The following is a 24,386-nucleotide window of genomic DNA, read 5'->3' as shown; positions in this document are numbered from 1 at the left end:
CAGATCATGCATCATGTTTGCTTTCTTTATTTTGCAAAAAGCACAACATTATGTTTTTATTGTGAGTATACACAACTAAAAGTAGACACTTAACAGTTTCGAATATCTGTATAAGCAAAACTGACGGAGTATTTCGAGTCTCTTTCGCACTTATAAGAAGAAAAAAAAAACAGCGACCTCTAGGGGTTAAAGAATCCTGAAAACATGTATCACGGTTAGGCAGCACTAAATCAGCACTGAAAACGTTTCTTGCGCACTAAATCAGCACAAAATTGTGTGACACTAAAGAGTAATGATGCTGAAAATTCAGCTTTGCCATCAGAAATAAAGTCAATTTTATAATATATTAAAATAGAAAAGAGTAATTTTAAATTATAATAATATTTCACATTATTACTGTTTTTACTGTAGTTATATCAGACTGTGTGCTTAGGACAGGTAGGGCTGGTCAGTAATTTTTTAAGGCGGAGCATAATGATGAATAGATCCTAGCCTTAAATTGATTTCAAGGGCACATATGCAGGTGTAAGCAAACTTCAAAGTGCTCAGCAGGAGTTCAGATCTCCACAATGGACGATGTTGACAGAGACTTGGATGGACATTTGGGTAAAGATGATGTCACCACCTAGACATCCAAGCCAGGGCCATGTCCTGTTTGCGTAATTCGATGTGCAATTACTTTATTTCCCATGCAAGTTAAGAGAGATGGGTGAAATCCAGGATTGATGTCTGGAAAAAGTTAGCCGGAATAATTGCAAGCTGTCTAAACAACCGCCATGCTGGACTTGGCCAGTGCTCAAATTATGTTGACCATCTTAAATATCAACCTGGCTTAATCCTCAGCAGTGATCGCCCTGATAAGCTATGCAGATAAATGAAGGTCTACCAAAACCACGCAAATAGATCGTTTTCCAAGTCACCTTTTTGCATGTATGTGCAAAAGTAGATGAAAGCTGTAAAATGCAGATTTATAATAGAATTTACAGGGAACATGCTTATTTGTAGTGCGTAAGCCCTGATGTTTGTGTGCCAACTGTGCGGTGGTGCATCTCAAGTGAACGTTCCTTTATTTGCTGGGCGCTGCTGCATTGTCTATAGAACCATGAATCACAAGGCATTATCTTGATATGTGCTTCGCTGTTTAAGACATCAGGGATGTGGGGAAAGTGAGAGAGAGCTGTGGGGGGTGAAATATAATATCCCAGCCGGAGGTGTGCTCTGCTTACCCATGCTCCTCTGCTCCAGCAGCAGGCAGTCTATTAAAGGCATTGAGGCAGTGAGGATGAGCACTGGGAGGGACCCTTTCCCCATCTCAAAGCCACACACCTCCAGCTGTGGTGCTAAATGATTCTCATTTACACTACCTGCCATGTTTGTTACAAGTGTAGTTTTATCCCAGGCAGGTAACTTTGTTTCATTGCACCAAAGAGTGAGGGATGACGCCGCATACCTGCCCCAACGACTTTGTCGATAGCAATACAAGATGCTTCCAGTTCCTTGGCGAATTCGTGCACGGCTTGACTCGGGTCTTCATAAGTATGTGGGTCCACATAGGTCTTGAGGCCAGGCAATCTCACTGAAAATAAAACAAGATAAACTAGATTTAAGGAAATGCCAGTGTTTACGAGGCAGGGGGTCACTGGTTCAGTTCTGTGTAACTTTGCTGTTGTTGTGACAGTTATAGCTTCTTTCTCATGTCTGTTGTATGTTAATATCAACAAACAACAATAATTTTGTAAAGACCAGTATATGGTTGAATAAGTAAAGAAAGAAACGACCAGTAATAATTTGGCATGCAAATAGATATAGAAAAGAAAATGATTAGTTCACTTTAAAATGAAAATTACCCCATGATTTATGCACCCTCAAGACATCCTAGGTGATTATGACTTTCTTCTTATATTAATTAATAGCGCTAAATTTGTTAAAAATGAATAGAGCTTCAAACTCGTGAGCCCTGTTTACTGCTGTTTAAAGCTTGGAAAATCAGGATATTTATTAATATAACTCTGATAGTGTTCATCAGAAAGAAGAAAGTCATATACACCTAGGATGGCTTGAGGGTGAGTAAATCATAGGTTAATTTTCATTTTAAAGTGAACTAATCATTTAATGGAGATTTTCCAATTTTCTTATTAAATAATTATAAAGCTCACAAGATCAAACTCATCTAAATTTATGGTCACCTTTGCTCAGCGAAATTTCACAGGTGAAAGAATGTTGGACCAGATTTAACAAAATATGGTGAACGACTCTAAATAACTGCTTTCCAAAAGCCTTTTTTCATTCACCATTTTGTAATATTGAAGTGTTGTGTTATACAAAACTGGCAGAGTAGATGCTACTACGTGCCTCGTCCATTTTGGATCTTCAGTTTTGTTCTGTTTCTCATACAAAAAAAAAAATGTAAGCATTTTTTTCAAGATTTACGCATTTCAATTAATATTAAAATTCCATTTAATTGAATGATCCTTACATATATTAATTGAATAATTGAATAATCCTTACTTATTTTTTTACATAAGAATTATTCAATTCAATTTGATGCTGTAAATATACACTCTCAGTTATATGATATTATTGCATCCTATTAATGTACAACAATACTGAGGTGCAAATAGCCTATGTATCTGCCAAAATAAAGTATAAATAGCATATCATTTCAATGTACACATATTGCAAAGAACTGCAAATTTTACATGGTGTAAATAGAATATATAATAATTTTCACTTAGTGTAATTAGCATCTATCGCTCCAAATTTATGCTATTTTCAGCGTAAATAGAATCTTGTTGCTATAGCCGCTGTCTTAATTGAAATGCTTAAATCTTAAAAAATGTCTTAAAGATTCTCCGCCCATACAGCAGTCACTGCTGAATCAAGAGGCTTGCTATTGGTTGGCACTGCAAATTTCTGTGTCACCAAAGTTGAGCCTGATGCAAAATTCGCATAAGATAATTTCTTTGCCACCAGATGTCCATCAGCCGAAATTATTAATCATGCCAATTCCCATTGAAATGATGCTTGTGAAATATTGCAGAGCAATGATAAAATGCGACCACACATGAAACGGAAATTGTGATAGTCTTTTCTTCTGTACTGTGATATATCTGAGTGAAACAGCTTTTCGAATGAGAAAAAGGTCGGGCAGAACTTGATTTGGTCATCAGGAATTAATTGGGTCATTGTCGATTTGGTGCGCGTCATCTGAAAAGAGATGTTTTTACATTAAAGATTATGAGACTATGGTGACTTTAAGACTAAAACTATCGACAACATTTTGTTTGTATGTTTATCAATTCAGGCTGAATTAATTGCAGAAGTTGGACATTGTGGGTTAGGATGTTAGAAAAAAAACCCTAACTAGAATGTGTGAGCAATATCAATACAGTGCTGATGCTTGTGGGCACTATTTGCTGTGCTTGGGAGGTCCAGTGGAAAAAATACCATATTCCGTCACAGAGGTTGTTGATTTGAATCTAAACGATAGGAAGCTAAGGTTGTCAAGAAACGCAATTAGCTGGGTTTCAAGATGGATAGGTCTATTATGGATGACCTAATCAGTTACCTAAGCTATAGTCCTACAGGGCACCTCATGCAGGTTAATCTAAGAGAAATTGTGTGGGCTCCCATTAAATTTCCTTCCTGATACCTCTGCCAGTGTGAAAAATGGTAGCATATGGACAATTGGTTTGCTGTTACTCGGGAGCAAAGGGATATTATACAAACCTCTGTCGTTACTGGGTCCTTGTGGGCTGTCTGACATTTAAAAATAAATACCACTGCAAAACTTTACTTTTATTTTTACTATTTGTAAGGAATGGGTATTAAATGCCTGGAAAGATCCTGAATACTTGCAAGACTGAAGAATTATTGAGATATATATATACTCACAGTGGCCGTTGCCAAAGGGCAGCCTCTTTTCATCTGGATGTTTGGACTTGCTATATCTGCACAACCTGTCAATTAAAGTGATGAAAAGCGTTAATTATTCTTAACAGCTTTAATTGGAACATTTTTCTTCTCTAAACGATGTACAAAGAGACTAAAACCTGAACAGACAAAAGTCAGAGCCAGGAACAACTTGACTGTTTTGCTTTGCTATGAGGCATGACAGTATTCTGGGGTCTTATAATAAGCCATAGATTCATGAGCCCTTTCAATGGCGCAGTCTGCCAAAATCAGCCCCTCTGCATGACATGACACTTGACTCTCAGGGTGCCCGTTACATTCGGCAAAGCAGGGGCAGGAAAAATAACAACGCTTCTGTCAAGTGAATCGGCTACAACTATATATAGGCAGCAGACATGAAGGGGCAGACATTTTCATACTTCATATTTGAAGGGTGAAAAGATCAAGGGTCCTGGGGAGAGACTTGAGACAGCAAAGTGACAGCTTCAAGATGGGCACACTTAAACCCCTGCGTGACTGTGGTTTGAGTGACAGACAGACCTGCTAATCACAATGTAGAGCACTACAGTGAGGAGGATGATGGCCACAGCGGAGGAGATAGCGATCAGCACTACCTGACTGTTCTCACTGGAGATGGAAAAGGCTGGGGAGAGGGAGACAGAGAGAGACAAATAGAGATGTTTAGGTACACATTGGACTGATCATGTAGCTTCCAAGGGCTTTCTTTGCTGCTCAAGGTCAATTAACACAAATGTACCATTTAATTAGATTTGTTTTTCTTTATTTGATCAAAATAATGACATTATCTAAAACCTAAAACCCCCTGTCCTCGGATCATAACTCAATACTTCATAAAGACGAAAAAATATATAAAAGAAGATATCCCCTTCTATAGTCTCTATCCCCTTGTGGAAATGTGCACTTGTAAGGGTACTTCAAATCTTAAAAGTATAGTTAAAAAAACTGTAAAAAATTAAAATGAAAGTCCACTGAAGTGTATATTTAAGTACACTTTCATGTTTAATTTGAAACAATTACGTACACTTTAAAAAAATGCACTTGAAGAAGTACACTTATTTTTAGGTGACTAACATTCTAAAGCACATGTAAAGTATAATTTTAACTGTAGTGTGTTTTTCAATATTCATCAATACAACTGTGAAATTACAAATATATTTAAACACCAGATACACAAGTTTCAATGGAAATGACAATACAGTATATTTTAGTTAAACATAAATGCTTGTCAGTACATTCAGCAGTACACTTTGACCATATTTCAACGACAAAAGTAGTAATTATTAAATTACAAATAAAGATATACTTAAGTGAGCAACAAAAGGACTCTAAAGTTCAGCTAAATGCATTTAATATAAATTTAAACTATTGTACGTTTTCATTTAATTCCATTTAACATGCAGTTAAGTGTCCGAAACCATTACATTCAGTTTGCACTTAAGTATATTATTAATGTAATATTTACTTCTTTTAAAAGTATGCTAGGACAATTTCAATTTTAATTTTAAAGTTACATTTTAAGCAATTGTGTGCATAATTCCAATTTTTTTTTTTTTTTTTTTTAATTTGTAGGTAATTTCTCACATTTTAAGCAGCTGTAGCTAAAACACCAGAAAAACTAAATAGTTTTAGCATTTAAATACATATGTAATGTGAAAAATACAGTTATTTTGTTTGCTCCATACACAGTCTATTTTCCGTCAGGAGATGACAGTAAATTTGAAACTATTCTGTAACCTCAATCCATTCTTAATCAAAGTTGAATGCAAGATTTTAAATATTTATCATAAATATGTGACATGACAGCATGTTTTTTTTTTTTTTTGTCGGATGGTGTTGACACATATTGAGTGATGACAAAGAAAAACTAATTTTGTGAGAACATGGAAGCAGCAGGAGGTTGCATGCCGATGTAAATCAATACCTCTGAATATACTGAACAAATTAATTCAAAAGCATTCCTATATTTTTAGATCTGTAGCTTTTTGTCCCAGTACTTAATATTCAAGTTATCAGATTCATTAATACATCAATGTTGACAAATAAACTAACAATGATTTAACATTTATGATGCTACTCATTTCCCACTGATGATTATTTTACACAATATGCACATTTATTTCTTCATTAAAAAAAATATTTCATTATGGAATATCTGGTGACTGAGAAACACAATTCCATATTCAGATCTTTTCTGCATAGATTATGATCTCAGTTGTGCCTTGGTGTACATTTCGCACCAGCTATATGTGTAGAGGCGCCTATAGATCTCTGATCATGCCCAGAAACCTGTGGAGAGCCACTCACAGTATCATTTCATTACATGAGTGTGCATTGATTTCCTATAAATGTTTCATTAGATAAAAAGGCCTTCAGCAATGCTGCGCCACAATATAGGGTTTACAAGTGCTTAATAGTGTTGCAGACAACAGCTGCCAGCCATCATGGGACAAAAGATGCAGCATGTATCGTTTTATCCAAGTGGTTTACTGTGTAAATGACTTGCTAGACAGTGTATGAGATGAGAAACCAAGAGAATTGCGATTATATTGTCTGTATTGTTTTTTGTTCTGCACAGCTGTGAATAGATTGAATGGATCCGGCGTGGTGACTGGGGGAATGTGGCTGTAAATAAAGAACAGTATAACAGGAAGTAAGTAAATGCTTACAGTCTGGACTGGTCTCAAACTCAAACTTGCGACTGCTACTGCCATAACCGGCAGCGGTGCGCGCTCTGATCTGCAGCAGGTAGGTGGTGTCGGGTTTTAGTCCGTTCAGTGTAACATTTGTGCCCTTTGACCTCAGAATGGTGTAGCTGGTTTCTTGTTCCTGCTGTAGGAAATAAACCAAGAGGAAAACAAAAGGAGATAAATTAGTTTCATCAGAGCATAAACATCTAAGCATCTTTTGCCTGCAATAACAATGCAAGATTAATGAATGAGATTAGTGGTGACTCAAATGCATATTTTGGTTATTATAATGTAGAATATCAACATGAAGTGCTTTTCACAATATATTTTACTTAATCTCATACAGTATACACTACAGTTCAGACATTTGGGTTATTTTTTTCTCAACAAGGCTGAAATTGTTTGATCAAAAATACATTGTAAAAAATATTTTTGTTGTAAATGAAACAAAGATTATTTTATATTTGAGGAGTATATTTTGCAAGAAAATATTATTTCAGACATTCTTCTTAAAAATCAAATGCATTACTTGCCGTTGCTTTCTGAAATGTTGGATACATTTCTGTGTGAACAATTTAAGAGAACAATTTGTTCCCTTTCGAGGGAACTCGCACTGCATCGGGACGACGCTTTGGGGATGCTCCCTTAGCATCAGCGAATCTGAAACCAGAATGCCAACTAGGCCAATCCGATTGGCGTGCGTGATGACGTCATCGTGACGGCATACCCGGAAGTATAAAAGGGTTGCTGGAGCGTAATGGCGGTAGTTATTGCTCTTCAGCAAAGCGCTATCTGTTACTGTCTGTCTATTTACTGTTGTTTGTCAGTGAAAGTGTGTGAGAAAAAGTATGGAAAGTGTGAGAGTGAATGAATTCAAACAGTGTGTGCATCCGTGTCCCAGGTTCATGTCGGGCTCGGATACACACCTGCTTTGTGTGCACTGCCTGGGCGTCCAGCATGCCCAGCAGGCTCTCGAGGGAGCCGCTTGTGAGCACTGCGAAAAACTGACGCTCAGGGTGCTTCGCTCTCGGCTGGCTGTGTTTGATGAGGCCGGCCAGCCTCGTGAGCCTCGTGGTTCTGGACCCGCAGTCGCTGAGGCGGCTCGGCGTCGCAGATCATGGGGCTCACAGCGGGATTTGTCAGAGGGTTTCGGGACTGCTGCGGCACTTTCCCGATCCTCCTCTGACAGTTCCGAGGATCTTCCTCCCCGTGTGGAAGCCCGCGCTGCGGCTTCTTCCCCCGGGGTGGGAGGTCCGATGCTTGTTCTCTCCGGTTCCGAGGAGCCGGAGGAAATAGGCACCGAGGCGGGGGATGAAGCAGGAATTGTTTCATCGCTTCATCCACCCGCCCAAGAGGAGCTGGTCGAGGTGTTGACCCGGGCAGTGGCCAAATTAAATATAAGTTGGCCACAAGAGGCTCCGGAAATCCAGCTACCCAGCAGGCTGGATGACCGGTTCCTCTCACACCGGGTTCAAACACCTCGCCGGGGCCTGCCTTTTTTCCCGGATCTACACACCGAGGTGTGTAGATCATGGAAACGGCCCTATTCTTCGCGTGTTTGCAATCCCCCAGTATTGGACTATTCCAATGTTCTGGGGGCACGCGAGGCGGGCTATGGGGCGATGCCTCGGGTGGAGGAAGCTCTCGCGAGCTATCTTTCACCCGACTCTGCATCGTCCCTCAAGGCTCCGGTTTTGCCCACCAAACCCTGTCGGGACACCTCATCTTTGGTGGGCAAAGCATATATGGCGGCTGGTCGGGCTGGTGGTTCCCTGCACACATTATCAATTCTGCAGGCCTACCAGGCCGACCTCCTTAAAGAGTTGGACGAGGGAGATGGTCCCTCTCCGGAGGACATTCTGGAACTGAGGAAGGCTGCAGATTTGTCTCTCCGAGTCACCAAGGAGACGGCCCGCGCTATCGGCCGCTCCATGGCTTCCATGGTGACAGTGGAGAGACATCTCTGGCTGAATCTGTCGGGGATAAAGGAGAAGGATAGAGCTTTTCTCCTGGACTCCCCGATCTCGCCTTCTGGGTTGTTTGGAGACGCGGTTAACACCGTCGTTTCCAGACACCAGGAGGCGAAGAAACAGTCAGCAGCCTTCCACCAGTATCTCCCTCGCCGCTCTAAACCTGGGAAGGCTGGCCCTAGCGGGCAGCCTCAGCCGTCATCCAGCTCCTCGCACCGGAAGGTGCAAAAGGAGAGCGTCGCTTCTAGAGCCCCTCCCCCGGGAGCCTGGCAACAGAGGCGGCGCTCTCAGCAGCAACCTTCAGCTCCTAAAGGCGATCTTCGGAACGTCCTTCAGGCGCGGAAGGCTGCTGGGAAGAAGTCCTAGCCACGGCTGGGCTTCTAAGAGCGGTCCCCCCCGCGGAGAAACAACCGAGGTTGTTTCCTCCGCGGCGCTCTGGGAAAATCGATGTGGTAATCCCGCCGTCTATGACGCTTCGGGCCACATCGATTTCCCGCGAACGCATGCTGCACCAGCCACCTCTGGAAAGACCTGCGGCTGGTCAGCTCGCGCGTCCGCACACGGAGAACCGTTCCCAACTACTTCCTGCCGGTCAGCCGCTTCAGGAGGTTGGGAACGGGAACCGTGTAACACCCGACGCCAGCCTCGAGAGGCTGGTTCCCTTAGTAGATTATTTCGGCGCATGGAAATGCCTTCCGAATATTTCTACGTGGGTCCTGCGTACTGTAGAAAAGGGGTACAAACTGCAGTTCGGTTTTCCTCCTCCACAATTCAGGGGGTTATACTGGACAGCAGTGATACCCGAGCAGGTTCGGGTAATGGAACTAGAAGTAAAAACTCTTCTAGCGAAGGAAGCCATAGAGCGTGTTTCTCCGCTGGAAAGAGAGTCCGGGTTCTACAGCCGGTACTTTATAGTTCCCAAAAAGGATGGAGGGTTGCGTCCGATTATAGATCTGAGGGTTTTGAATCTGTCTCTGAGGAGCTTCAGGTTCAAAATGCTCACTATTCCCATGATCGTGAGTCAGATCCAGTCCGAGGACTGGTTCGTCACGATAGATCTAAAGGACGCATATTTCCATGTCTCCATCCTTCCATGTCACAGGAAGTACCTGAGGTTCGCTTTCGGGGGCGAAGCGTACCAGTATCGAGTGCTTCCCTTTGGCCTAGCCCTCTCCCCACGCACGTTCACGAAGTGCATGGATGCAGCTCTGGCTCCAATGAGACTTCAGGGCATCCGTGTGCTGAATTATATCGACGACTGGCTCATACTGGCCCAGTCGTACGAGGTGGCGGTTCGGCATCGAGATGTCGTTCTGAACCACATGAAATGCTTGGGGCTGAGACTCAACACGAAAAAGAGCGTGTTGACGCCGTCCCAGAGGACTACGTTCCTCGGGGTCGTGTGGGACTCGACAACGATGCGGGCACGATTGTCTCCCGCGCGAGTCGAGACCATACAGGCGATGATCTCAGGAATAAGGCTAGGCCACAACATCACTGTGAAGCACTTTCAGAGAGTGCTGGGTCACAGGGCAGCAGCGTCCAACATAATACCTTTTGGCCTGCTATACATGAGACCCATCCAGTGGTGGTTGAAAACCAAGGGGTTTTCCCCCAGAGGGAATCCTTTCCGTATGATCAGGGTAACGCGCAAATGCTCTCGTTCCCTAGCCATATGGAAGAAACCTTGGTTTCTGTCCCGAGGGCCAGTGTTGGGAGCGTCTTGTTGCCGGAAATCCGTTTCAACAGACGCCTCCCTCACTGGCTGGGGCGCGGTCATGGACGGCCGCTTTGCGAGGGGCCCATGGGAGAGCCGTCATTCCTCCTGGCATATAAATTGCCTGGAGATGATGGCGGTATACAAAGCTCTCAGGAGCTTTCTCCCGCACCTCAGAGGCCAGCACGTCCTGGTACGGACAGACAATACGTCTGTCGTAGCGTACATCAACCGCCAGGGAGGACTGAGGTCGCGCTTTCTGTACAAGACAGCACGCCAAGTCCTCCTGTGGACCCAGGAGAAACTGTTGTCCATCAGGGCAATGTATGTCCCGGGGGTCCAAAATCAGGGAGCAGACATCCTGTCGAGGCAGGGGCTGAGGCCCGGGGAGTGGCGACTCCACCCAGAGGTGGTGGAGGCCATATGCAAGAGGTTCGGCCCAGTGGAAGTGGATCTGTTTGCGTCTCGAGAGACGTCCCACTGTCCACTGTGGTTTTCCCTCACGCATCCAGCTCCGCTGGGGCTGGATGCCATGGTGCAGACGTGGCCGAGGCTGCGTCTGTACGCATTTCCCCCGATTGCTCTGCTCCCGGGAGTCCTGGAAAGGGTCCGTCGACAGGGGGTCAGTCTACTTCTGGTAGCACCCCGTTGGCCGACTCGAGTTTGGTTCTCGGATATCATAGCTCTGCTAGCAGGTCAGCCGTGGGAGATTCCTCTGAGGAGGGATCTCCTATCTCAGGCGGCGGGTACGATATTTTACCCCCGCCCGGAGATTTGGAACCTGTGGGTCTGGCCCCTGAGGGGACCAGGTTCATAGAGGCTGGCCTATCGGCAGACGTGATAGAGACCTTACTCAGCTCCAGGGCTCCGTCTACGAGGAGACTGTACAGCCTCAAGTGGAATGTATTTTCCACTTGGTGCAGAGAACGTGAGGTGGACCCAGTTAACTGCCCAGTGGCTTCAGTGCTGGAGTTCCTCCAAGATCGTTTCTCTGCAGGGCTTACCCCGTCCACACTCAAGGTGTACGTGGCTGCCATTGCGGCTTTCCACACTCCTTTGGGTGATGGGCCTCTGGGTAGGCACCAGCTGGTTGTACAATTCCTCCGTGGGGCTCGGAGGATGAGGCCTGCGGCTCGGTCCAGAGTTCCAACCTGGGACCTGGCAGTGGTTCTCGAAGGATTGGCTGAGGCCCCCTTCGAACCATTGGAGTCGGCTGGACCGAAGGATCTGACCCTTAAGGTGGCTTTTCTCCTTGCCATTACCTCTCTCAGGAGAGTGGGAGATCTCCAGGCCTTGGCGGTAACGCCAACCTGCCTGGAGTTTGCCCCGGGAGGAGTAAAGGCCATCTTACACCCTAGGCCGGGCTACGTGCCTAAGGTGCCATCAAGGGTGGTCAGGTCATTGGTCCTGCAGGCATTTCATCCTCCGCCTCATGTGACGGCGGAAGAAGGGAGGCTTCACCTACTCTGCCCGGTTAGGGCTCTAAGAGTTTATCTGGCGAAGTCTGCACAGTGGAGGAGATCACAACAACTGTTGGTGTGTTTTGGCTCACCTAAGAAGGGATTGCCTGCGTCTACTCAGACAATCAGTAATTGGATTGTCCAGGCGATTACCATGGCCTATCAGGTGCGCAGTTTGCCTTCACCTGTGGCTGTGAGGGCTCATTCCACCAGAGGCATGGCCTCTTCGGTGGCCCTTCTTTCTGGGGTCCCCTTGCAGGATATCTGCGAGGCGGCCGGGTGGGCTACCCCACACACTTTTATCAGGTTTTATAGCCTGGATCTCCCTACGACGCCTGGTGCGAGGGTGCTCCAGTCCTAGCTGTGCCCGGTTTCCGGCTTCACACTAGGGCAGGCGCTACCCTTCGGTGTGGCCTAGTGGGTACTCGTTCCCCAAAGCGTCGTCCCGATGCAGTGCGAGTTCCCTCGAAAGGGAACTGCTCGGGTTATGTATATAACCCTTGTTCCCTGAGAAGGGGAACGAGCACTGCATCCCGACGGCACACCTTGGCGCGCCTGGAGCGCATGCTTCAGAGCAATTACTACCGCCATTACGCTCCAGCAACCCTTTTATACTTCCGGGTATGCCGTCACGATGACGTCATCACGCACGCCAATCGGATTGGCCTAGTTGGCATTCTGGTTTCAGATTCGCTGATGCTAAGGGAGCATCCCCAAAGCGTCGTCCCGATGCAGTGCTCGTTCCCCTTCTCAGGGAACAAGGGTTATATACATAACCCGAGCAGTTTTTCAGTTTAGAGTAAAAACAGTAATATTGTGAAATATTTTTCCAATTTAAAATAACTGCTTTATATAATAATATATAATTCAGCTTTACATATTACTATATAATAATAATAATAATAATAATAATAATAATAATAATAATAATAATAATAATATATAGACTTTGATCAATTTGATCCAACCATGCTGAATACAAGTATTTAATAAGAAAATATTTTAATAAGAAAATGTAGGCCAGGACTCAATTTTATCCTACAGGATTTGAATTGATTAAGTGGGCATAATTTAATTTTGATTGAAGCTTTAGAATCAAGATTTTATATATATATGCCTGGGATATTACTAATATGGACTGACTTGCCTTAAAGAGACTTCAGAGAAACTCAAGGCCTTGTCTTAAACAGGAATAGTGAGTGGTTGAAGTAAATCATATCTCATTAGACATACAAAGATATCCGTCCGTCTGAGATCTGACCATACGAGTGGACAGGAAAGGAATGTCCCATCTGGACGGAAAAATGCATGCTCATCAGGAGCATTTAAGGCTATTTGGGACCATGCCAGCTCATCTTAATATACTGCCACCTTCATTTCACATTTTTATGGCTTTTCTAAAGATTTCTGTGGTACGTTGATCCTCTCTACAAGCAAAAAAACCTAACTGATTTATGGGGCGTCTTTGCTTTCAAACCATTGTTTCCAGATGTTTCTCTGACTGGAAAAAGAGGCAGGAGTGGAATGAGAAAGAGCGGAGGTTTCAGTTGTTTATTGTAGGAGTCCAGAAAAGGGGGAAAAACATCCCACAAACAGAGGGATCACTCATTTGCCGGTATTATCCAGCACATTCATCCATGTAACTTATCAGTCTTCAGCCATAGCTAGTGTTATGGCAGAACTTCAAAAGTTAATTTGCATTTTGCTCCATCATTGACCTCTAAGAATAGCTCACTTGTCCACACTGTAGATATAGAATTTCCCCACGTTGAAGTAATTAATGGCAAATGAGATTTGAGAGCATCTTTTCGAGGGTCGGCAAACAAGTAACAGATTAAGCTCTATTGGGTTTCATGTCTAGACTACACATGCTAATAGGATTCTTGATGTGCCCTGGTATGGACCATAATTGTCAGACGTCCCTAGATGAGAGATGAAGTGTACAGTTGCATATGCTGAATTTTTTTGAATATCCTCTGCTTATCCACTAATCAGAAACAAATACAACAGCAATAAAAGCACAGCCACATTTATAACAATGTGACAGCAAACAGACAAGAAACAAGGCTTTTAAAATGCTACCAGTTGATTAAAAGTGACATTGAAGACTTTTGAACATTGATAATGTTTCTGGAGCACCAAATCAGCATAATAGAATGATTTTTGAAGGAGATGCATTTAATGCATGTTTAAAAAATATTACTTTTAAAATTACATTTTAAAATATATTACAACAGAAAAAATCTATTATAAAATGTAATAATATTTCACAATATAACAATTTTTGATCAAATAAATGAAGCCTTGGTGAATATAAGACACCCCAAACCATAAAAAGGAAGTGTTTTGATTTTGAGAAATTATGATTAATGCTAATAAAATGTTGTCATATAAAACAAATGGTGGAATTGTAACTATGTAATAAATATACAAAATACAATTATATAAAGATTATTACATATAGTATTATTAAACAAATAATAACAGACCAAGTCACTCAAATCATTTGGCTAAAATGTTGAAATCATGACCTTGAATGTATTTGATATTTCTAAAGACTAACAAATGTGATAAGCAGAAAATAAAAGAAACAAATATGCACGCACAATATGCGTCTTAACTGCTCAAATACACGTTTCACCACATAAGTAATAATACTTGACATTGACCAGACTTATACAAATCAAAACCAGACTTCTGGTTTAGTTTGAACATGTTGCTATAGAACATTTTCAAAACAAATGAAAAGCCATATTTTATCAGCATTGCATGTTTTTTATTCACATGTCCTTTCATAAAGAGCTGCGATGATGGCGTTAGATCATAGAAGGTCTTGTACTTGGCCTTATCTGTCAGTGCGGCTGAGCTTTGGAAGTTTTGCGATCTCAGAATCTGTTTAGCAACCATGGCAATTTCAGGAAGGAAATATAACTTTTTTAAATATATGAAGTCAAGAATTAAGATAGGAAGTTTCTATAAAACCCCAGCCCCAGAAGCAATATTTTGGAAAGGGGGTATTTCGGCTCCTCTCACAGCACTTTTTGAATGAAGAACTAATCCAAAACAGCTCTTTTCTGGGGTCCCCCGAAAAGCCTGTAAGTGTCACCAGCGAACATTTGTTTGTAAAAAGTGATTTCATCTTTATATCTAGCAGTTTTATAAATGCGGTAGGACATCTACTGACACAACCCGTGATGGAAAGAAACATCCATATGATGTAGCGGGACTCTAGTGGAAACCCAGTGACTAATGCAAACATCACATTTGATCTGGATCTAACGACAATCATTTCTACTCCTTTCCCGAATGCAGCACAGAAACCATTTCAAACCTTTGGACTTTGAATGCAAAGCCACAAATGGAGCACATCAGGTTTTATGGTTTGAGGAGGCCTCGAATATAAATTCACTCTGCCACAGAAGACGAAACCAATACCTTGCGTCGTATTGAGTGCGTCTCTGTTTGAGTCATAAATCTTTTCACAGGTTGTCACCGTTCACTGCTCACGACATCATGTGATCAGCTGGAAATCATATACAGGTGTGTCTAAATTTTCACTGCAAAAAATATATTCTTACCATATGTCCTAGGTCCGCATCAGCCACCTCCCAGCTCTGGGGTTTGACAAGGCGTGCAATTGTTACTTTTCGACAAGTGCGCTATTGGTGGAACTTAATATGCTTGTCATGTTCTACTTTGACAGTCTAAATATTGCAATCTGGGCTTACAGCCTTCCTCTCCTCTAAAGAAGAAATTCTGTAAATATGAAATGGCTTTTCCAAAGCATTCCTTCCATCTCAGTTTGTGGAGAAATAAACATTCTCAAATACACTGCGAGATCAATATGATAAACGAACAAAATCATCTCAAATGTGCACCATTTCACTAGCATGAAGAACATTAAAAAGCTCAATCCGTCAAAAGCGCCGATTTCAGAGTGTTGCCAAAAAGACGAGCGCGATCGGGATGCTGTAATGTCAGGGAAACACGAGCCAGAGCGCTCAAGTATTTAGAGATGCTTGAATTGTAAGGCTCTTTCCTCTTTCATAGCATTGTTAATTTGATATATACACACAAAGAGCAGAGTATTTCCCCTCTGGCATATAATCAAAAAGAGATTTATTTTAAGTGAAGCAACATGGACCTCATGGACCTCCTGATGATGACGCTTTCTCACAGGAGCTGCATCACTCCAGTTACCATGCATCCTGATGCCTTTTTGAGAATCCATTAAGCGCAGTTTGTTTGATTTTGTGCTATACAACATTATGCAGTGTAAACATCATGGTGATTTTGAACTCATTGCCCATTGATGCCACATTTTCTTTGAAAAGTCACTTAGTGAATCTGGCTCTCTTTTATGAGGTTTATATGTTCAAGTCTGCGGCCAGTGTGTCAGTGAATCCGGTAAGAAGATTTGGGGCCCCCTTTCCTTCTCAATGTGTGTTCTGTGAGGGTGAAGGTGGCTTGTTATCCTCTGCCAGCCTAGATCAAGGGGCAGCAAGGGTCTTACCGAGGGTGTCCCTGGCTTTTCCACATGGCAGCACCAGTTGTGTAGGATTTGGGCGACTCCAGCTATGCCTGATGAAGCAATGCCTCACAAGGTTGTGTAATTAACAGGAATCAATGGAGAGAAGGACTAGATTTTATTGTGAACAGGGAGCACTGTGCCACCCAGGGTCAAATGAGACATGGAGGATTCCAGGAGCCCCAGTGTACCTGTGCCAGACAGTGAAAATAGCCCACGAAGAGCTGCCTTTTGCTTGCAAATAAGGGGATTAGGGCCAAGCGAAAGCATTTCCACAGGCAGAGATTTGGGCCTCACTGATCTCACAGAAAGACACATCACAAAGATCCTCTGTAGGAATCTAACCAACACTCTTTTTTCGCCAGCAGATGGAAAAGCAATATCAGCATATTTGGATTTTATGTAAATGTCGAACACATTCTGAGTGTGTAACTCGGCTCAAGAGAGTTGAGCTGCTATCCTCAAAAGGTCAACTCATAAAGTTTGCCTGTTCAAAAACAATTCAGGAGAAACATGCAGGCCTCACTTTCTTCAAGTAATTCAAACTGTTTCTATGGTTAACTTATAAGCTCATTCTGCAGAAGCTTATGTTACATAACGATTGTTTTTTTTGTTCAGTGCTTATGTTCACATGGTAAATCTGCGGCCGTAATAAACCCTATTTGGAAATAAATCCCTGGTTAACTCTAACTTAACAGATAATGCTTACTGTGAGATATCCTTCCATTACACTGGGTGATATATTGAATATTCACAATATAGTATCATTCAAAAGTCAGTATGATTGAAAAAATAAAACCCTTTATTCAGCAAGGACACATTCAATTAATCAGAAGTGACAGAAAAGACGTTTATATCGTAACAAAAAATATTTTATTTCAAATGAATGCTGTTCTATTCATCAAATAATTAGAATAGCATATTAGAATGACTTCTGAAGGATCAAGTGACAATGGAGACTAGAGTAATGGCTGATGAATAATCAGCTTTGCATCACATGAATAAATTACATTTTTAAATATATTAAAATAGAAAACAGTTTACTATAAATTGTAATAATATTTCACAATATTACTGTTCTTGCTCTATTTTTTTTAATCAATATATGCAGCCTTGGTGAGCATAAGAGACCTTAAAAAATATTTAAAAAAATCTTACCGACCCCAAACTTTTGAAGAGTATTGTATTCTATTCAGCAATTGTTTTGCCGCAATATATGAAGCAACACTGTGCATAATATTATGTATTTGGTCCATTAAGTTTCATAAAAAGCATGTGTTTGCATAAATCAGTTTAAACTGTTTGTTTTGATGAATCTAGTCAATAAACTTGTGTCAACATAAAACATTTTAAATAAACAAAATGTTAAAAATGCATCTTTTTAAATTCATTTTAACTGTGTTTTAGTTTTAATATTTTATTCATATCTTGCCACAATTACTGTTGGGTTGAAAGAAAAATACTATTCATTTGAAATCAGTCACCTCAAAGTAAACACATAACTCTCAAAATAAATTGTATAAATTGTCAGAAGGCTGATAAATATCTAGATATCATTTTACTTTTTGCTATATCACTCAGCCTTAGTATTTGGAGAGCGGAAAGCACAGACTGAAATGAGCTGCTAGTACAATATTGGCATGAGCTTTCAATTTTCAACTTGTAAGACCTTTTTGTCATGATGAAGATGAACCATGTCTTGGAGACAACCAAATCCTGTCTACAATTTCACTATGTGCGTCTCTGTGTGGTCATACAGTCAAGCCATTTACCCACAAAGCTACGGAATGTTTTAGCTGCGGGAAGAATTCTGGATGGTTGCCATTGGATACTGTTCTAGGGCTTTCTTTCACACCCTCAGATCCACTGCCAGTTCGGGAGAGGAGTCTCCCACAATGTCAGGGCCCAGTTAAGTTCCAAACCCAGAGTCGCGATTTCTTTAGAGTGAGGGAGACGTTACCCTCTTCACCTAGGAGCAGAAGACATCACAAGATCTGACAGCATGAAAGAGCCCTCTGAAAACTGACCCTAAAAGAGCAGCGCTGATGTGGTACAACAATACTAACTCTCAATCAAGACTACGGCTCATTAATCATATGGCATCTGTAGGAAACTGGCGGAAGGGCCGACTGGAGTGGGTTGTGACAGGAGAGGAGAGATTGTGTTAAGGCTTTATTTTATTCTTTTTAGATGGGCAAGCATGGGCTTGCAGCCCATAAGGGCTTTAATGGGCAGGTGGTGTTTAGATCAGTGTCTCCAGTGTTACAAGACCAAAGCCGAGTTCATCTGGCACTTTCACAGATTGTTAAGAAGGCTTAAAATGAACTGACCTGGTCAGCGAGTACTAAGCACTGTTTCCTCTAAACTGCCTGTGCACTTCCAGCACAAACTGAAAGAAATCTGTGCAGAAGGCAGACTCAGAAAGGATAGAGAGTTCTCGGAACATATATACACAGTCACAAATTAAACAAACAACATCTGCATGTTCATATTCCTTGATTTTGAATATGGAACTTAAGCTATGAGAAATTGCGTGCATAAATACACAGAAGCCATGTATTTTTATTATAATTAGCAATTAATTATTATTTTATGTCTCGAATATTGTTAATTTTTTTCATGGTCCATCATTTTATATTGATATTTAATGTTACTAATATTATTAACAACAACAACAATAATAATAATTTGTATTTAATAATGTTTAACAGTTTATTGAGGCAAATGTAATAGTTAATAGAGAGAATTGGACCCTATTATTGATATAATTAAAACAGCTATTTTATAAATATTTGTATTTCTGTGTTTTAGTTTTGGTATAAAAAGAAGGTATAAAAAAGTCTAATATAACAGTTTATTATATATACTATTGTGTATATGGCTACATAAGGGCCAGGGTGGCACTGGCCCACCGAGATTGACGGCTGGTCTGTTTTAAATATGTTTTTTGTGGGAAAGGAGAAAAAAGAATCATGCGTACATGACAACATGTACGTGGCCGTTGGGAAAGCGTGAAAAACTAAAATTTTATTCAAATTCTGAATTGATTATATATCACATAGAAAGTGCGCAAAGAGTGGCCCCTTTATAATCACTAAAAAGCTGTCACTCATCTCACCAAGGTCCGTTATAATCAATGAAGACTGTGTCCAATACACTGCACAATGAACCCGGCGTTGAGCGGAGAGTGGGAACCTCTGATTGGCCATTGCGTTCAAGAAATCAACAGACATGTCTGTGATTGGCTACATTGCTCAATGCTGCAAAACAAGTTGTAAATAGAAACTGTTGATGCTTTTCAGAGCGCAAACACAGATACGCACGGGATTGCTTGCCAAATCGCAAATGTGCTATATTATGGAGACCTATGTGATTATTTATCTTCGTGTTCTTATTCTGCTCATTGGTTATTTTATTTATGAATGGATTTTGTTGTTTTCATTAAACTGTTGGCTGACAAATAATTTTCATCCCATGTATTGTAAAATGATGTAATTCGAGAGGGCCACCCTATTTCAACAAGGTCCAATCACTTTAAAATTTCTGGCCTCGTCACTGGTGTATAGAGTTCTAATAGAGTTCCATAGTAAAGAACGTCACAGTGAACAGTTAGGTGATTCTGTTCAGGTGGCTGAATGGTCTGTCCAACAGAAATAGGTTTTGCTCAGCAAAAACAACAAATAGAGAGAACATTAGTACCTGGTAAAATTTTCATTTCAGGCAAACATCTCTCAGCAGAGCAGACAGACTCAATTTCACCTCGAACAATCAAATTAAGCCACATACACTAATGACTTGAAATGCTCCCAGGTATATGGATGTGCACTCTGGACCAAGATTCCTAATGAGGCCAAATAAAAGAACTTTGTGATGACTTCAAATTAAAATGTTAATGCAGTGAGTGCCCACAGCGAGTCAAAATTAAACTGCCCCCACCTTCTCATAGTATTTGACTTCATAGTCTAAAATGATCCCATTGGGTCTCTCTGGCTCCATCCAAGACAGTGAGATGCTGTTTCTTGATGTTCGGTCCTTCCTGATGACCGTCACTGCAGATGGAGCTGCGGTGAGAGAGGGAGAGGAACACACCAAAATTGAGAAGAAAAAAAAAACGGATTAGCTGTTTCCACTCTGTATTACAAGCACATAAAGCCTAAGGTCACAGGAAGTTCAGCTGACATTTTCATTCAACAATTTGCATCCTGTGAACTGGTTCCTGTTGACCTAATCGAGTTTGCTCTCCACTGGGGGCCGGTTTCAAAGTTGGGAAAGTTGGAGGACTGAAAGACAAATTGATGCAATCGGGCAATGGCTGGTCCCTGCAAACAGTGGCCACTGTTATGTCAAGTGAATACCACTAAGTTAGAGGTATGGCTCATTATTTCAAGGTTTTTTTGTTGTTTTTTTTGCCTCCAAAGGACCCCCAAATGTGATGTGATCCAAGTTTGGGAGATTTTTTTAAATGTTTTTAAAGAAGTCTCTTACCAAGTAATTTACCAATCAAAATACAACAGTAACACTGTGAAATATTATCAGAATGCCTTTATTGTCTCTTTTGATCAATTTAAAGGATTAGTTCACTTTAAAATTTAAGTTACCCCATGATTTACTCACCCTCAAGCCATTCCAAGGTGTACATGACTTTCTTCTTTCTGATGAACATAATTGGAGTTAGATTAATAAATATCCTGACGCGTCCAAGGTTTCTAATGGCAGTGAACGGGGCTCACGAATTTGAAGCTCAAAAAGTGCATCCATCCATAATTCAAGACCGCCGTCCGTATTCAACTTACAAAAAAAGCGTAACTGGCGTGATGTATGACGTCGGACGAAGCGTAAGCAGTTTGAACTGTGAGAGGCATTACCCTTTCAGCACAAGTTATATACGGAAGGCGGTCCGTCAGAAGCTAGATATTTTACTTTATACCGTGTTAAATATGGATATTTTTCTTACACTTTTTTGGGGTTCAGATTTTGGGCTGCCATTCACTGCCATTATAAAGCCTGGATTTGCCAGGACATTTTTTTATATAACTGATTGTATTCGTCAGAAAGAATGTCATATACACCAAGGATGGCTTGAGAGTGAGTAAATGGGGATAATTTTCATTTTTTGGGTGAACTATCCCTTTAAAATCATCCCATTTAATTAATCCCCACTGTATCACGTTTTTTGATCTGTGCATTTTTTAAGAGGCTTTATGAAGTTTTAGCTTGTACAAACGTGTCTCAAAACTCTTCCACTGTATTTCTTTTAGCAGTTTCTCACGTAAACAACCCTAAGAATCTAATCAGGGTCAGGTGAAGCAGCATAATTATTCAGGGCATCCTTGAGACAGATTAGCCATCTACTGTAGTTGTTTATATAAACCACCAAATTAGTATTAATATATATATATGTGTGTGTAGTTTTGCACTGTGCTACAGGCATACGGCTCAAAAGTCTCCCTCCACTCTGGCACTTCACATGGTCACAATCTGTGATCGTAATTAAAGTCAGAGTTTGGCCTCGCTCTCCTCCTGCCTGGCACTACTTTTTTTAAGTTTACAGCTCTGTAATTGCGAGGCAGCAATGAGGCCATGGAGGCATCTGACTTGCCTGTGTTTTAATTTTATTAGACCACAGGAAAAAACATGTTGTTCTTTCAAATGTTCAAGCTTTCCTTGATTGTGATTATACAGTCATGAAATACTTCTTTTCCCTTGGAACTCGTGTTTTTTTTTTCTCCTCCTTTTCGTCTATTTCTCTTTGTTAATGAATCCAGATGGGCACAGTCTGTTTCAGTTTGCAGCCCCCCTGCACAACCCTCTTCCCAACTGCACTCTGATAGGGGAGGTATTATTGAAGTTTTAGTGGCCATAGTTTATGGAAGCTATGATTTATAATGTCTGGACAGCAGGCTCATTTGACACTGTGTATCTTTCTCAGCGTTTCACAGTGTGAACAGATTGACTTTGTTTTAAAATCAAAGGAAAACCATTGGTTTTGTTTCGTTAGCTTAAGTATGAAAAAACAAAGCTAAATAAACTAAAACTAATAAATAAAACTATATAGAGATATTAAAAACACACAAAAAAAACAGAACAGAAAATATATAAAAAATAAAATTGAATTTAAATTTTAACAGTATATCATAATACAAAAATAACACTGTTTCAGACACAGCTCAAGGGTCAACCTTAAAATGACCTTACTTAGGCAGCCATCTTGGTTATAAAATCATAACCATAATCGTATAGCTCTTTACTGTCGCTTTCATTTGGAGGAAACATTTTATTGTTTTAATTTAGTTAATGATAACTCTGGTCTGAAATCGCCTCAATATCCTTATATGGTGCACTATTAGAGAGGACAGCCATTTGTAGTGGTATCTGAAACCATAGAGGATATTATGAATTGCACTCATTCAATCCCCTAACGCAACCAATGCAACCTCAATGGATTGCCGCTAGAGAATACCCATGTGAGCATTGCAGCGAATCCCATATCCTGAAATAAGATGGTGTCCGCAGCACTTCTGATTCACAGTGTCTAAATTCTCTCAATGGTTTTTATTCAATCATTATCTATACAGTATATTATTGGAGTAATGTAAGCAATAGTAAATGAGGGCATGGGGACAGCAATCCCCGATAGGCGTAAAGCCTCGATATGAAGGCCCTAAAAGATTGTCAACATGATTAGTTTGCTGTCTAAGATACCGTATTCACAGAATTAGCGACAAGACAAAATCTAAAATGGTGGACGAAGTGATATAAATGTTGATTATAATTTATTCAATAGTGGTAAGTATTGATAAAATAGTTTAAATAATTGTACTATTTTATCCAATACTGTGTTTGTTTATTATTTTTCAGTTTTGATTTGCTAGCTTAGCCTCATGCTAATGCCAAACTATTAAAAACAATTGTGAGTTGAGTCTCTTATGCGTTTCATGTGAGAAGTGCTAATTGTGCGGCAGTAGATCTTTCAACAGGATGTTCTCTAGGTTTTGGAACTTTGTACATTTCTTGGCTTTCTCCTTGTGAGCAGATCACCTCCAACTTAAAGCCAAAGGAAATCATCAGTTCCCACAAACCTTCCATAAGAAAGCAACAGCAAAAAGAACCACACTGTTATGTATGTGGAATACTGCAAGAATATTCAGTTACGAAAATTGCAGAAGGGAGGGACCTTGCTGTTCTGCTACATTCTGCTTGAACCCACAACCTCAGAAGAGGATTATATTCAGAGCTCTGCATTTACAGGTGTGGCTGACGGTCGTTCTCCTGCACTTGCAAGTATGCTGCAGTGGAGACATAAGCATTCATAAACAAGCTCAGTGAAGTGCTGTCTAGATCATGACATGCTGCAGAACACGGTCTCAAAATGTCCTCCACATGGCTCTGCGGATGTGGGACAGAGGCATGGCATTAATGTGGGTGCCCATGCCTGTGCCAGACCTTCCTTTTCTTTCTCCCTGCCCTTTCCCCCAAAAAAAGCTAAACAGAAGAGGCAACCGCAACAACATATTTGAAGAATGCATGAATGAGTCATGGAAAAACTTCTGTAATGCCATGATCCAGCTAAACACTTCCACACAGATCAGTGTCCAAAATTAGCACTTGCCAAGTGCCAAACGCAAGCAAAATTGGCTTCGGCTGTTAACATTATGAGGAACTGCAACATTTTTTATGGTTTAAATCGAATTGTTGGAATGATAATCTGACCTTCTCTGATGTTACATGAGCAATTGTAACGAAACATATACAAACCGCCTGGTAAAGTCCATTGATAATTAAAAATATATAATACATTTTTTATTTTATTATTATTATTTTAATTGATACAGAAACATACACTACTGTTCAAAATTTTGGGTTCAGTAAGGTTTTGCAATGTTTAGAAAGAAGTTCACCAAGGCTGCATTTATTTGATAAAAATACAGTAAAACATAATTTTGTGAAATATTATCGATTTAATATATTTTGAAATGTAATTTTTTGTCCTGTGATCAAAATCCAGTCTTCAGTGTCACATGATGAATATAAAAGAACAGCATTTATGACACATATAAATATTTTGTAACAATTTAAAAGTTGTTATCATGC

General features: G+C 40.8%; 1 protein-coding gene across 1 annotated transcript in view; it reads right to left on the bottom strand.

The window, feature by feature from the left end:
* The window catches only part of epha3 (eph receptor A3), a 142,795-nt gene that overhangs the window by 37,428 nt on the left and 80,981 nt on the right, over positions 1 to 24,386 (bottom strand). Inside the window, exons 6-10 of the mRNA XM_079821629.1 lie at positions 20,232 to 20,356; positions 6,600 to 6,762; positions 4,453 to 4,555; positions 3,895 to 3,959; positions 1,451 to 1,576 (exon numbers count right to left, since the gene is read on the bottom strand). Of these exons, the coding sequence (XP_079677755.1) occupies positions 1,451 to 1,576; positions 3,895 to 3,959; positions 4,453 to 4,555; positions 6,600 to 6,762; positions 20,232 to 20,356 (582 nt within the window). The remainder of the gene's footprint in view (positions 1 to 1,450; positions 1,577 to 3,894; positions 3,960 to 4,452; positions 4,556 to 6,599; positions 6,763 to 20,231; positions 20,357 to 24,386) is intronic.

Source organism: Gobio gobio, assembly GCF_949357685.1.
Source record: "Gobio gobio genome assembly, chromosome: 7".
Lineage (NCBI taxonomy): Eukaryota > Metazoa > Chordata > Actinopteri > Cypriniformes > Gobionidae > Gobio > Gobio gobio.
The sequence above is the reverse complement of the archived record's forward strand: the minus strand, read 5'-3'. Positions and strand labels throughout refer to the sequence as shown.